The sequence below is a fragment of the Dioscorea cayenensis genome, chromosome 19 (genome assembly GCF_009730915.1).
Source record: "Dioscorea cayenensis subsp. rotundata cultivar TDr96_F1 chromosome 19, TDr96_F1_v2_PseudoChromosome.rev07_lg8_w22 25.fasta, whole genome shotgun sequence".
NCBI lineage: Eukaryota > Viridiplantae > Streptophyta > Magnoliopsida > Dioscoreales > Dioscoreaceae > Dioscorea > Dioscorea cayenensis.
The window spans coordinates 26,401,899-26,414,645 of record NC_052489.1 but is presented as its reverse complement, the minus strand read 5'-3'; the positions used below and the strand labels follow the sequence as shown (position 1 = coordinate 26,414,645).

Below are 12,747 nucleotides of genomic sequence, written 5' to 3'. Positions count from 1 at the left end.
GGTTTTATTTATTTATTTATTCATTCATTTATTCATTTTAACAGATTTAACTAAAATTTCAATTATATAGAGCTCAAGCAGAATATAAAGGTCGTGAGATAAAATTCTTTTAATGATATTATTAATTTCTTCACACTTAGGCAAATAATACAATATATATATATATATATATATATATATATATATATATATATATATATATATATATATATATATATATTTGTAGTGTTTTAACTTATATAAAGGATGCAATTAAATTGATTAATTCAATGGCTTACATTTGTTATAATCATACCCTTGCTAAATAGTCCAAATTTTATAAAATCACAAATAAATTGATTGATTTAAAAATAATAATTTACTAAAGAAATTGATGTTGCTTGCCATTTTAATCAATTATTTTTTTTAATAATTAATTACCAAATTCATGACTTAAATCTTCACCTTTTGATAGTGAAATATCATATGACCTCCCCCAGTGAATACAATACTTACAAAAAACAGGTAAATTTATGATTAAAATTAATTATTCATTAGTCAAAATATCACTAATTGACATTAATAAGAACTGAAGGTTGACTAAAGATCAATTGTAATTTTTTTGTGATTTAATTACAATATAATAAAATATTAATTATATTTTCATCTATTTACCACAATATTCTTTTCATATATAAAAAGTGAAAACACATATTCTTTTATTTTGTTCATTAAATTCAAACCACATATTAATACCAAAGACACGCCAAGACATGTTAACAAAAGAAATTTCATATTCTAGCTCAAAATATACATAATATCAGACTCTGGCAATTAGGCAAAATGATCATTTATTAACACAAACACATGAAAGTTAAAACTAAGGTCACAAAGTCACACACACACACACACATATATATTCACATATCAAAGAAGAAGGTTATGGTAAATAGCTAGAAAGAGAGATAAGCTCATAATTAGGGAGAGGATTGAGTGAGCTAATTCATGGTGCTGCAGGAGTCTTAGGATCATGGCGGTTGTTAGCACCAGAACCAGGGTAGTCATTAATTTCAAAGTCCATCCTCTTCATCATCATCATTTCTTCTTCTTCTTTTTCTACATCCATAACCTGTCTACCAATAACCTTCAACAACAACAACAACACTCAAATATATATGAACTCATCATTCAACATAAAATTAATAGAGAAACTTAAAATTAACTAATAAAAAGGGAAAGCAAACCTTATGTTTTGAGTCTCTAAACCCATGCTTCCTTATTCCCAAGCTCTCTATTAACATTAAAACACAAAAACATCAAAAAAATAATAATAAAAAAAAAAGAAAAGATGAAGAAGAAGTAGAAGAAGAAGGAAAATAGAGCAGAAAAAAAGATTGCTTACCAGAGAGAGGAAGAGAGATTATGAAAGAGAATAAGAGAAAGAAGAGCAAGAGATGAATGAAGTTGTTTCTGTAAGCCATGATTGAATGAAGAGAAAGGAGGTAGCAAAAGAATGGGCGGTGGTTGTGGGGCTTATACTAAACAAGAAGACAAACCTGCAAAGCTTTTCAAGTTGATAAAACAGGCTGCACACTTGCACACACACATGTGTGTATATATGTATATATATATATAGGACACTTGTAGGTTATTGAGGAGGGTTATGACGTTTGACTTCATAAAAGCAGCGTTGAAAGAAGGTAACTAAAGAAAGATAAGTTTATGAACGGAATATGGGAACTTGTGTGCCAATGATGCTAAGTCAGTGGCACACTATTTCATGTTCTCACGCATCACAATGAACTTTTGTTGTTTTCTTGAATTCTGTGGATGACTCCGAGTAGATTTTTTATTTTATTTTATTTACAATTATATTTTCAGGAAAATCACAGTCACACTGAAAATGTGCAAAAATAATTAATTAATATTTAAATTTTTAATACACCCTTGTAATAAGAATACAGAGATTCTTGAAAAAATATCAATAAATAAAAAAAACATTGTTTTATTCTTTGATTATATTTTTGTTAAATTTAATTTGTTTTCACAATATATATCTATGCAATTGTGTTAAAAAAAAAGAAAGAAAAAAAAAAAGTAGTTTGTGTTGAGAATGATAACATTCCGTAAGAGTTTGAACCCATTGCTTTTAAAGAAAAAGCAGAATGAATTTTTTCAAAGTCTTCAAAGTAAAAAATAGACAAAAGAAGATATGGATGCACGACTTGAGAGTAACAAGTCACTGCACAAAGAAAAGTATTTGTCATTGCTTCTTTACATTAATCCAAATCCATCCATGGTGATTTCTTTAATCACGTTCATTAAAATAACATTAATAATATAAATAAAAATATATATATATATATATCCAACATAAAAAGTTTTAATTATTAATCAAATAAAAACCACATGTATTTTTAAATAAACTATAAGTGGATAGGTTTGATTATTTGATTTAAATTTCAATAGATAAATATACTTTGTGATATTAAAATGAATAAAATTAAACAATTCATTGCATGGACCAGAATAGAAAGTCGCATTTATTGCTCTCAATTTAGCATTGCATAATTATGTACAAAGCACCTAAAAACGTTACCTTGTTACTAATAAATTATATTAATAAGGAATTTAATGTATTGATAATTTTCAATTAAGGTTGCCATCTCTAGTGTGAGAAGTTTTCTATTTTGTACTATCGTTTTTTTTTCAATAAATCTGTAGTTTATCGACCTTTATTTAAAAAAAAAAAGGTTACTATTATTCCAATTTGTAATAACTTACTTATCACACATTAAAAGAGATAAATGCAAAACCAAATAAAACTCAATATTATTTATTTTTCCAGAAAAATAAATGTTTTGAATATTTTATTAAATAATTATTTTTTCAGTCTCTTATTAATTAAAATAGACAAACACTACCATGATAATAAACTAATGATTAAAATACAAAATTCTCATGTAAAATGTTAAAAGTTCGACTCGGTCATAATATATAATCAAGATATAATAATAATAAAATGTGTATGTTTTTTTGGGTTTCTGTTCACATTTTTAAAAAAGCACATAGCCAAATTAAAAAATTAATTTATTTAATCATATTTTTATGAAGTACAATGTTTATTCATCGATATATTTTTTTTAATTGACGGTCACAACGATCAATATTAATTGGAATAAATAAATGGCAACCTTATCAACTGTGAGCCCGTGATTCATGTTGCTATGATTTGTTAATGACCTACACATTAAATTTCAATATATGCAAGTCAAACTCAATCAATTACTAAACACCAACTTTGTCAACTCATTGTATTTTTATTATTTATTTATTATTATTTTAATAATATAGACAAATTATCTTGAACACCTATATTTTTTATTATTATACTTCAATCCTATATTAAAAACAAATTAAATTCTCAATCTTCTATATGCGAGTCAAATTTTTTAATTATTAAACTATTGCTTAATTTATAAATTTATATCTCAACCAATTTTTTTTAAAAATAAATCTTAACAGCAAGTCCCTAATATTTTTTTTAAAACAATTTAACTATTTGAAAAATTAAAAGCTAGACAAAGTAGAGATCTTGAATTTTTTTTTTTTAATAGACACATGGCTATCTATGTGCATAATTTAATAAAAAGAATAAAGGAACATGTTAAATATTAGTAATATTACAAGAAGTAGCTTACATAAAATTGTGGGAACAAATCCAAATGAGAGTGTAGGACATTGATGAAAACACCATCCACTTGACAAAGCAAAAAAAACAAGCCGTGCAAAACTTTGTGGCAATGCCAATAATTTGGCTTTTTGATGCCTTTTGATGGTCGTCTGTCGGCATGATTTTATCTTTTCTTATAAGATTTGTTTGGTATGAGATTAATTTAAATTTTTTTGTAAATATAAAATGTGAAATTTTTATATTTTATATAAAATTTATAAAATTATTCTCAATAACCATTTATTCCCAATTATTTTTTTTTACATTTTTATGGGATATTAGGTATACACTATTCTCTTGCATTATTCCCATAGTTAGTATTAGTAATATATTCTCATGAAGTAATTTTGGGTTTATTATTCTCAAAACAATATTTATGGGTTTACTATTCTCAAGAATTCATATTTCCATCATAATATTTTAAATTTTGTGCCAAATACCCTTTAATGATTTATAAGAATAACAAAAAATATTACGAATATTACTTGATATTTCATTTATCTCCGAACTAAAAATTGAGGATTTACAATTTTTCTATAATTTCCCTATATTTAAAAAAATTAATTTGATGAATAATTCTTATTTATTTTTTATTTTTTACTTCCTCCTGAAAGCTATAACATTTTTTATATTTTTAAAAAATTTAAAAGAATTGTTTGGTGGGAATATGATATGTTTATACGGAGGAGAGAGTACATAATAAATTTAAGGTGATATATCTTTCAAAATGCAAATCCTTGGTTATTGTCTTTGCTTGTATTTGAAATAAAGTCTAAAATCACAGCCTAAATTATGTTTTTTTTTTTAATGTTTTATTTCGTCCTTTTGTTTTGTGTTATAATAATCATGTTTTATAATAATCATGTTTTGTTTATTTTTCTTTTGTATTGTCATCCTGTTTTCATTATTTATTTTCCTTTTATTTTAAGAAAAATTATTTATATAAAACTTATAATGTTTTCAATGAGTTCTTTTTAGACTCCACCTACTCACTACATACCAAATCGGAACCGTTACAAGTTGAACTGAACATAAATTTTAAAGTTTTTTTTTTGTATTTTATTAATTATGATTTATTCACTTTAATAATAATAATAATAATAATAATAATAATCTCAAAGCCCATGGAGCCCATGCAGGATCCAAGCTTTGTGGGTGAAGAAGGCTTTGCGTCCACACCAGCGTATACTAGCTTTTGGCCCATCACATATCTTTTCGCTTCCATTAACTCAATATCATCGAGATGTAATTAAATATAACTTAAATTTGTTTATAATATAAATTAATAATAATAACAATTATAATAATCATTAAAAATAGCTCATAATATTAGATTATTATTTTTTATATTTCTAACTTGTAAGTTCATAAAGAAAAAGTATTTTTTCCCATAATAATTTTATCACATCAATTCACTTAAATTTTATTAACAAATTTATACGAAAATCAAACATATTAAACAGATAAATAAAAACTCTAAAGAGACAAAACAAAATACAATAATACTAATATTTTTTTTGCATCCTCTTTAAATTTTGCATATTATTTTTTTCATTAAAAAATGTGGATAGGTAAAATTAGAATCCTTGATCTTTTGAGTTTTATGAGGAATAAAATACTTGAAGGTTGGGCTCATCAAGGACCCATTTTAATTTGTTTATTAAACTAAACGAGTAATTTCCAAACCTATCTTCTAAACTTATAAAATAAGTGAGTTGAGCCTAAACATCCACAAGCTTAACTCATTAAGACTCATGAAAAAGCTTGATTTTGTAGCATGTTAGTAATTACAACAGTTTAAACATCTCATCATTAGATGTATTACATAGTTAAATTTACTGTAAGAGCCAAGCCCAATCATTATATTTTCTAAACGAGACAAGCTTAAGTTTGACATTTAAAGCTTCAAGCAGGCTTGACTCAAATTTAGGCTTGGTTATAAATAGTGTCTAACTGAATTTGAATATACCAAATCTCAGATTAATTACGCTCCTAAAAATACTAACTACTCCATTAGGGGTTTAATTTTCAAATAATAGATATCTTTCACCAAAACTAAAAAACGGGAAAGAGAGAGTGGTATGGGAAGTTTTAAAATCTTTGTTCATATAGATTTAATTCTCGTAGTTTTGAAAAGTTCATTTGTTTTAAAAAATTTACTGATTTTTAAAATTTTTAATAAAATTTATAAAAGATATTAGTAATTTGAAATTTATTTATTTTTTTACAAAATGAATAAGCCATGATGGCGTGTGTCGGTGTTATAAATATACTACACATCTTTATTCTGTGCAGGGGATTTGACCCCTACTGTTTGCTAATAATAGTGCAAAAGATCTTATACCAGTAGATCATAAAGTTAGTAAAATAAATATATATAAATATATAACTCAATGATGTAGTACTGTAATTATACATCAATTATTATAATATTATTATAATATGCATGTTAAAGTGGATGAAGAATATTTCAGTTTTTAAAAATGAGGTTTTTGTAATTATTAATAATAAAATATTAAAGTATGTTTTTAAAAAATATAAACTCTTTAAATATAGGTACCTCGTCTTAATCACATATTTGACACATCGATGATTGATAATAGTTTTTTTATTAATGCGTATTAAAATTACTGTTATATTATTACACAATTTTAAAAAAATGATTACTTTATTAAATAATTTTGTTTTTAAGTTTTGCTTTCAACTCCACCCACCTATGAGTTTTGGTTTTGCTACTGTTCACCACCACAGCTTGTTTTTCACCAAAAGGAACTTTAGTTTAATTAATTCGTCTATAGAAACAAAGTCAAAGATTAATTTTTGTGCCAAACAAACCCAAGTTTATTGTCAATTGCAAGTAAGTTTAAGAAAGCAAATAATATATATATATATATTAAAAAAAAGGCTTTTTTAAAAATTTTTTTAGACATCCAATGAAAAGGCAACAACTCCATTAGACTTAAAAGGTGAATGAAATAGCAAACATGTGGCTCCCACAAAAGGCTAGTGTTGATGAGAATGGGCATAAAACTTTATGCACAACTAAAACAAAACATCTGACACTCAGTTGAGTACATTTTGCTCTCATGGATGAGGAATGATATTTCTCACCCATCCATCAAATACTTGGCTACAATCCATTCATGAACCCAATATAGATTCCACATTGTGTGATATTGACTCATTAAGGACAAGAATGCATGATATGCATGTATACTTTGTCAATTAAATCAGTACTCTTGTGTGGCTTGAAATGTTCATGGGGAACTTTATACACATATTGGGTCCCAATCAAATCTTATTCTTGTGGCCATGCCTCCATGTCCTAACAAGATCTTCATGTCTTGGTTGAGAAAGAGCCCAATCTTCTCTATCTCTCTCATTCAAGATTTAATTCACCATGTTAATTTTCAATAGATGATTTGAAGGTTTTATGAGTAAAGGGACTAGTTAATTGGTTTTAGATATTTTCAACATTAACTTTATTTTTACTTAATTATTTTTTTAAATTAAATTATATAATAATAATAATAAAAAAATTTAAAAAATCAATGTCAATCTAATTGACATAGATTTAAATCATTTAAACAAATGGTTTAAAGTTTAAATTATTGTGTATGAAAAAAATTGATGAGAGATGCATCTTTTATTAATATTAGACTTATAAAATATATTTTATCAAAACAAAACACAAAATATATTCAATGAAATATAAGCTTATTATGTTTTCCAACATATCTCTATCTTTTCCTTCTTTTTCTTATCTCTCATTCAATTCCTATTTATCAAATTAATGAAAACTCAATTTATCATGAAATATCAAATTCCTCTCAATTATATATTTTTAATTTTACAAGTATTTCTATACTACGAATCCATTTTTTTTTTTCAAAACATAAAAAGTGTATTTAGTTATAACATTAGTTATTAAATATATTTATGTCATAATTAAATGTCACATAAAAAAGTATATGAGTTAAGTGTTAGTGGAGTATATTGGTACCGGTTTTGTTGCGTAAAATTCTCGTTTCGTTAAACATTCGGGATCAAAATCTACACAAAGTGATGGTACAATATTATTAGTTTTAAATGGAATGTTTATCATCTACTGTCAAAAAGAAAAAAATAATAAAAGAGTCTAATATATTATATATTAACAAAAATCACCAAAAGATGAAAGATAAAAAAGCAAAAAATAAATTAAAAAAATCACAAAATTCAGGTCCACAAACAACCACAGAAAAGTAAACGAAACAAATGATATGCCGACCTTTTTATTAGAAAAAAGCCACACACTTTTTGGCCTGCTTCCATATCCACGAACGTCGCTTTTTCGACCGGCTGTTGCCGGTGGGAAGAGGGCCCCACAGTGAATCATCCACCACGTGGACGGACACAGGACGTCGAGGCGTCTGACCGGCCGATCTCATTGGCTGGAATCACGTGATCATCCGATTTGGATGAAAAGTACGGCCCCGATCTTCCGGTTGAGAAAGCTGACGGCTGAGCTCGTTCCGGCTGTTGCTTTTCGCTTTACCTTTTCTTTGTGGGTCCCTCGGACCATCCTTCCATGTCTGTCACCGGCAACTGGCGGTTCATGCCCACCGTCAGCGGGCCAGCATGGAAAGGATAAGATGGTTTGAAAGATGACACTCTAAAATGACCATGTTGCCCCTTAATGGTTTTTTTTTTTTTAATTTTTTTAATATTTTTTTTATAAAATAGAGCCCAGTATCAGACGTTCGAATTGATTGATCAGATTCGTATATGCTTTCGATCGCGAATATGGAGATTGAGTGCAAACTCTTTCTCATATCTGGCTATGATTTTTGGTACTACTGTATTTTGAATATTTTGAACAGTAATAAATAAAAATTCACAACCTAATTTTATAATATCTATTGAAAAATATATTTGTAAGAACCAATCTAATAATTTTTAAAAATATTATAAATATATTTATGTTTAAAAAGTTTAAATATTATCATATTATCCTATGGGAAGAATCGTCCATGGAGACATTTAAAGCATGCTCGTCTCTGGATTTAAATTATGAATAATCATTTGAGAGGCACTAAAATTCCCCCTGTCATAAAATACTCCCAACAAATACATCTCAAACAATAAAGAAAAAAAAAATCTTGAGAGTAATAGGTGTAGGTGTATTAATGTCATTAGACAAGTTAATCTTGGGATGCGAACAACGGAGAGCTTGTGGTTGGAGACATCTAGCCTTCCCCTCCATGAGCTGATTCGGATGCTGAGGTGGCATCAGGTACCACAACCAGAGCAACCGGCGACTACCGGTCACACTCGGTTCCATGTAGATGGGTTTATCTCTATCGAGCTCCTCCAAAATCAGTCCCCGTTTTTCTCATTTTCCTTTTTATTCCCCTTTTTCGTCCTTTCTCTTTGCTCTCTCTTTTTCTCCATTGATGCGTGGTGGCACAAGTAGTGGCTATTGTAGAAGAACCAGCGGACAGGATGATGGGATGAGATCGGGGATTGTGTTCCTGTGCGATGTCTGAGGTCAAGGATCCCGCGCTCAAGCTGTTTGGGATGTCCATCACGCTGCCAGAGAAGGTGAGGCAACTGAGCTCAATCCTTTTCGTTCTTATATTTCTTTCTGTTGTTCTGTGTTTGTGATCTGTTTCTGATGTCTTGATGTTGGTCTATGTTCTTGTTTTTGAGATTATATGGAGAAAAGTGAGAACTTTGGTTTTCAGATGATTCTTGGGTTATGGATGCCTGCAGTGTGGGGAAAAAAAAGGGATCTTTAGCAGCTAAAATTTTTAGAGTTTCATTAGAAATGCCTTGTGATTGATTTTATCATCAGTTTTGCAGATAAATGATTTGTTGTTATTCTTTTGATGATAAGGTTTAAGTTAATGTGTTGATGAAATTTAATTTCTTTTTCTGCTGTGCTTTCATTTGACCCAAGCGTCAAACTTTATTATGTATCACTTTCACATCAGCTGTGAATAAATGTCCATCTGTATATACTGAGATGCATCTCCCTTTTTATCAACTTTTAAAGATTTTTGGTGTTTTTAGTGTTAATTGAGACAATCTAACTGTTTATCTGTTACTTCTGACTGCTGTTTTTAGTGTCAAGTGTGAACCAAGTTGTTTTTAATTTTTATTGGAAGCTCTGTTTTCCTTTTTCTTTTCTTTTTTTTATAAAAAAAGATAGATAGATTTGTTTACGATATATCCTCTATTTTAAAGAGGAAAGATGCTTTAAATGAAAAAAATTCCAACATGATTTGGAAAAAAACAAATCTGTGATGTTTCTCCACTGGTTTTGGAGTAAGAGAATTAACAGGATTTAGTATAACAGATTACTTGTAGCATTTCTATTTCGTTCTTTATTAGATAATAGATTTTTTGAACTTTGATGTTGCGTTTCAGGATACCTGTGGAGTGATGGCAAAAACTGAGGTCGATAAACTAATGTCTGGTTCTCCAAATGGGCTGGACAAGAGTGGGCAGGATAGCTCTATGTGCTCAGAGAAAAATAGTGAACATGAACATCAACCATCTAATAGCAGTGACATTGAAATGAAAAATTATGAGGAGGCAGAGCAAGATCTGATCAAGAACAGTGCATCAGGTCAGGCGAAGGTCCTCAAGAAACCCGACAAACTTCTTCCATGTCCTCGGTGTAACAGTATGGATACCAAATTCTGCTATTACAACAACTACAATGTTAATCAACCGAGGTACTTCTGTAAGAACTGTCAACGATACTGGACTGCTGGAGGAACCATGAGGAATGTTCCTGTGGGTGCTGGAAGGCGAAAGAGTAAGCACGCTTGTTCTCAATATCGTCTGTGTTCTCAGAAAGAGGTTGGCAATTCAGTCCCTGTCATGAAGTTCTCCCAAGAAGGGCCACTCTGTGAATCAATGGCCTCAGTGCTCAATCTCAATGAGAAGAGGAGTTCAGAGATAGGCCCTTTATCTTGCGGAGAAACTACAGAGGAAACCTCAACTTCGTCTTCCATGACAGCTTTGAATTGCAGTGAAAATGAAGTGAAAGAATCTATTGGTTGCATTAATAAAAATGGCATAGAAAGTTGCTACAATGGAGTTACTCCAATGCAGTGTTATCATCCTGGTACCCCATGGGCATATGCTTGGGCTTCCATGGCGACTAACCGATGCCCGCCGGCGCTTGCTTGCAAACTGGAGAATGGCATCAGTAATCCAAGCTCTGAAGTCTCATGGAGGCCACCACCAATGATAATTGCCCCTGCATTCTGTGCTCCAACCATTCCTTTTCCAATGATACCTCCCTCAGTTTGGAATGTGCCATGGCTTAGGCCTGGTGGCAATGTATCTCCATTACCATCTCCAACCCTGGGCAAGCATTCTAGAGATCACAGCATGCAAAGTGAGGAGGAAAATGAGAAGTCCTTATGGGTTCCAAAAACACTGAGAATCGATGATCCGGGTGCTGCAGCGAGGAGTTCTATCTGGTCTGCACTTGGGATCAAACCTGAGGAGGAGATGAAGAAAGGTGGTGGTATCTTTAAAGGTTTCAAGTCCAGGACTGAGAACACTAAAGTTAAGACCCCAGAAGCTGCCCAAGCAATGCATGTAAATCCAGCAGCTCTATCACGTTCTCAGGCATTTCAAGAGAGCACATGATTTGCCAATTGCCAAACAGCTTGCAGCTTGTACCACCATCATTCGCACTGATGATAAAAAAAAAATATATGAGTTTGTGATTATGCAGATTGCCTGAGGTTTATCTATACTTTTGTGATTATTCAAGGATTTTTGTTGTGGATATTATAAATAAAAGTGAAAGGCCTTGTTGATATGTTGTTTTGAAATAGTATATATATGACCTTTTTTTCTTTTGTTTGTTTACCTACTTTTTGTTTAGGAATCATTGTTGAGCAGAAGTAATATCTGAGATCAGCAAATGGCATTAAGTTAATAATTGGTGCATGCATTTTGGTCAATGAAACCTTTAAAGGAAGTTATCATGTGGACCTTGGATGAGGATGAGTGGCGGACTCAAAACAGCAGAGTGATTACCAAAACCTTGGCACACGTGCATTCCGTTGCCGGGATGTTGCATAAGGGTCCTCTATTGCTCTGTGCTTTTATTTAAAACCAAATTTTAATCATATTCACATATTCTGCGGATAAATAAGAAGCTTGATGTTAAATTATTGTATTTTTACAATTTTGTATGTGATTACCTTTCAATTCTCTGTTTATTTGATGCATTTTTCCTGAGATTTTGCTAGCAAAAAAAATATGTGAGTGGGAGATTTTTTTTTTTTTTACTACGGTCATAATAGTTAAGCGGTTAAAGCATTTGACTAATTTTTAATGCATAGTTGAAGGTTAATAATAGAAATTTGTACGTGACAACTTGCTAATTAGTTGCATGTTATATTATTTTCCATGACTAGGACTGGTAATCAACTAGACTACAATGGATTTTACATAAGGGTCCTCTATTACTATGTTCTTTTATTTAAAACCAAAATTTGATTATATTCACATATTCTGTGAATAGATAAGATATCTTGTTGTTAAATTACTGCAAATTTAAAATTTTGTATGTGATTTGCCTTTCAATTCTTTTTTTGTTTGATTTTTGAGATTTTGCTAACAAGAACATCATATGGTTGGGAGATTTTTTTTTTTCTTTTACCACGGTAATAATAGCTAAGCGGTTGAAGTATTTAACTAATTTTTAATGCATAGTTGAATCATAAGTGAAAACTTGCTAATTAGTTGCAGGTTATATTATTTTCCACGATTAGGACTGGTATACAATAGCTCTCATTGTTAAATACATTAGTAATATGCTGCACATCATCAGCAATACCCAACTCGTTGGTGTTTTTCAACTACCTTTCTCGTGTGCCTTTGCTTGAACACCATCTTCCCTATCACTTTCCAAATGACTGCTGCATCTCTTCTTATCAGTCAAAATTTTAAAAACAATGATTAATTTAAAATAATTTATACAATTTTTTATAAGGTGAAGAAACTACTCTCCTTAATTAATA

At 29.7% G+C, this 12,747-nt stretch overlaps 1 protein-coding gene across 1 annotated transcript; it reads left to right on the top strand.

Moving 5' to 3' along the window:
• Positions 1-9,084: 9,084 nt before the first annotated feature.
• Positions 9,085-11,537, top strand: LOC120250616 (cyclic dof factor 3-like). Its single transcript, XM_039259442.1, has 2 exons — positions 9,085-9,295; positions 10,124-11,537. The coding sequence occupies exons 1-2, from the start codon at positions 9,233-9,235 to the stop codon at positions 11,360-11,362; spliced, it is 1,302 nt and encodes a 433-aa protein (XP_039115376.1). The 5' UTR covers positions 9,085-9,232; the 3' UTR covers positions 11,363-11,537.
• Positions 11,538-12,747: the final 1,210 nt, after the last annotated feature.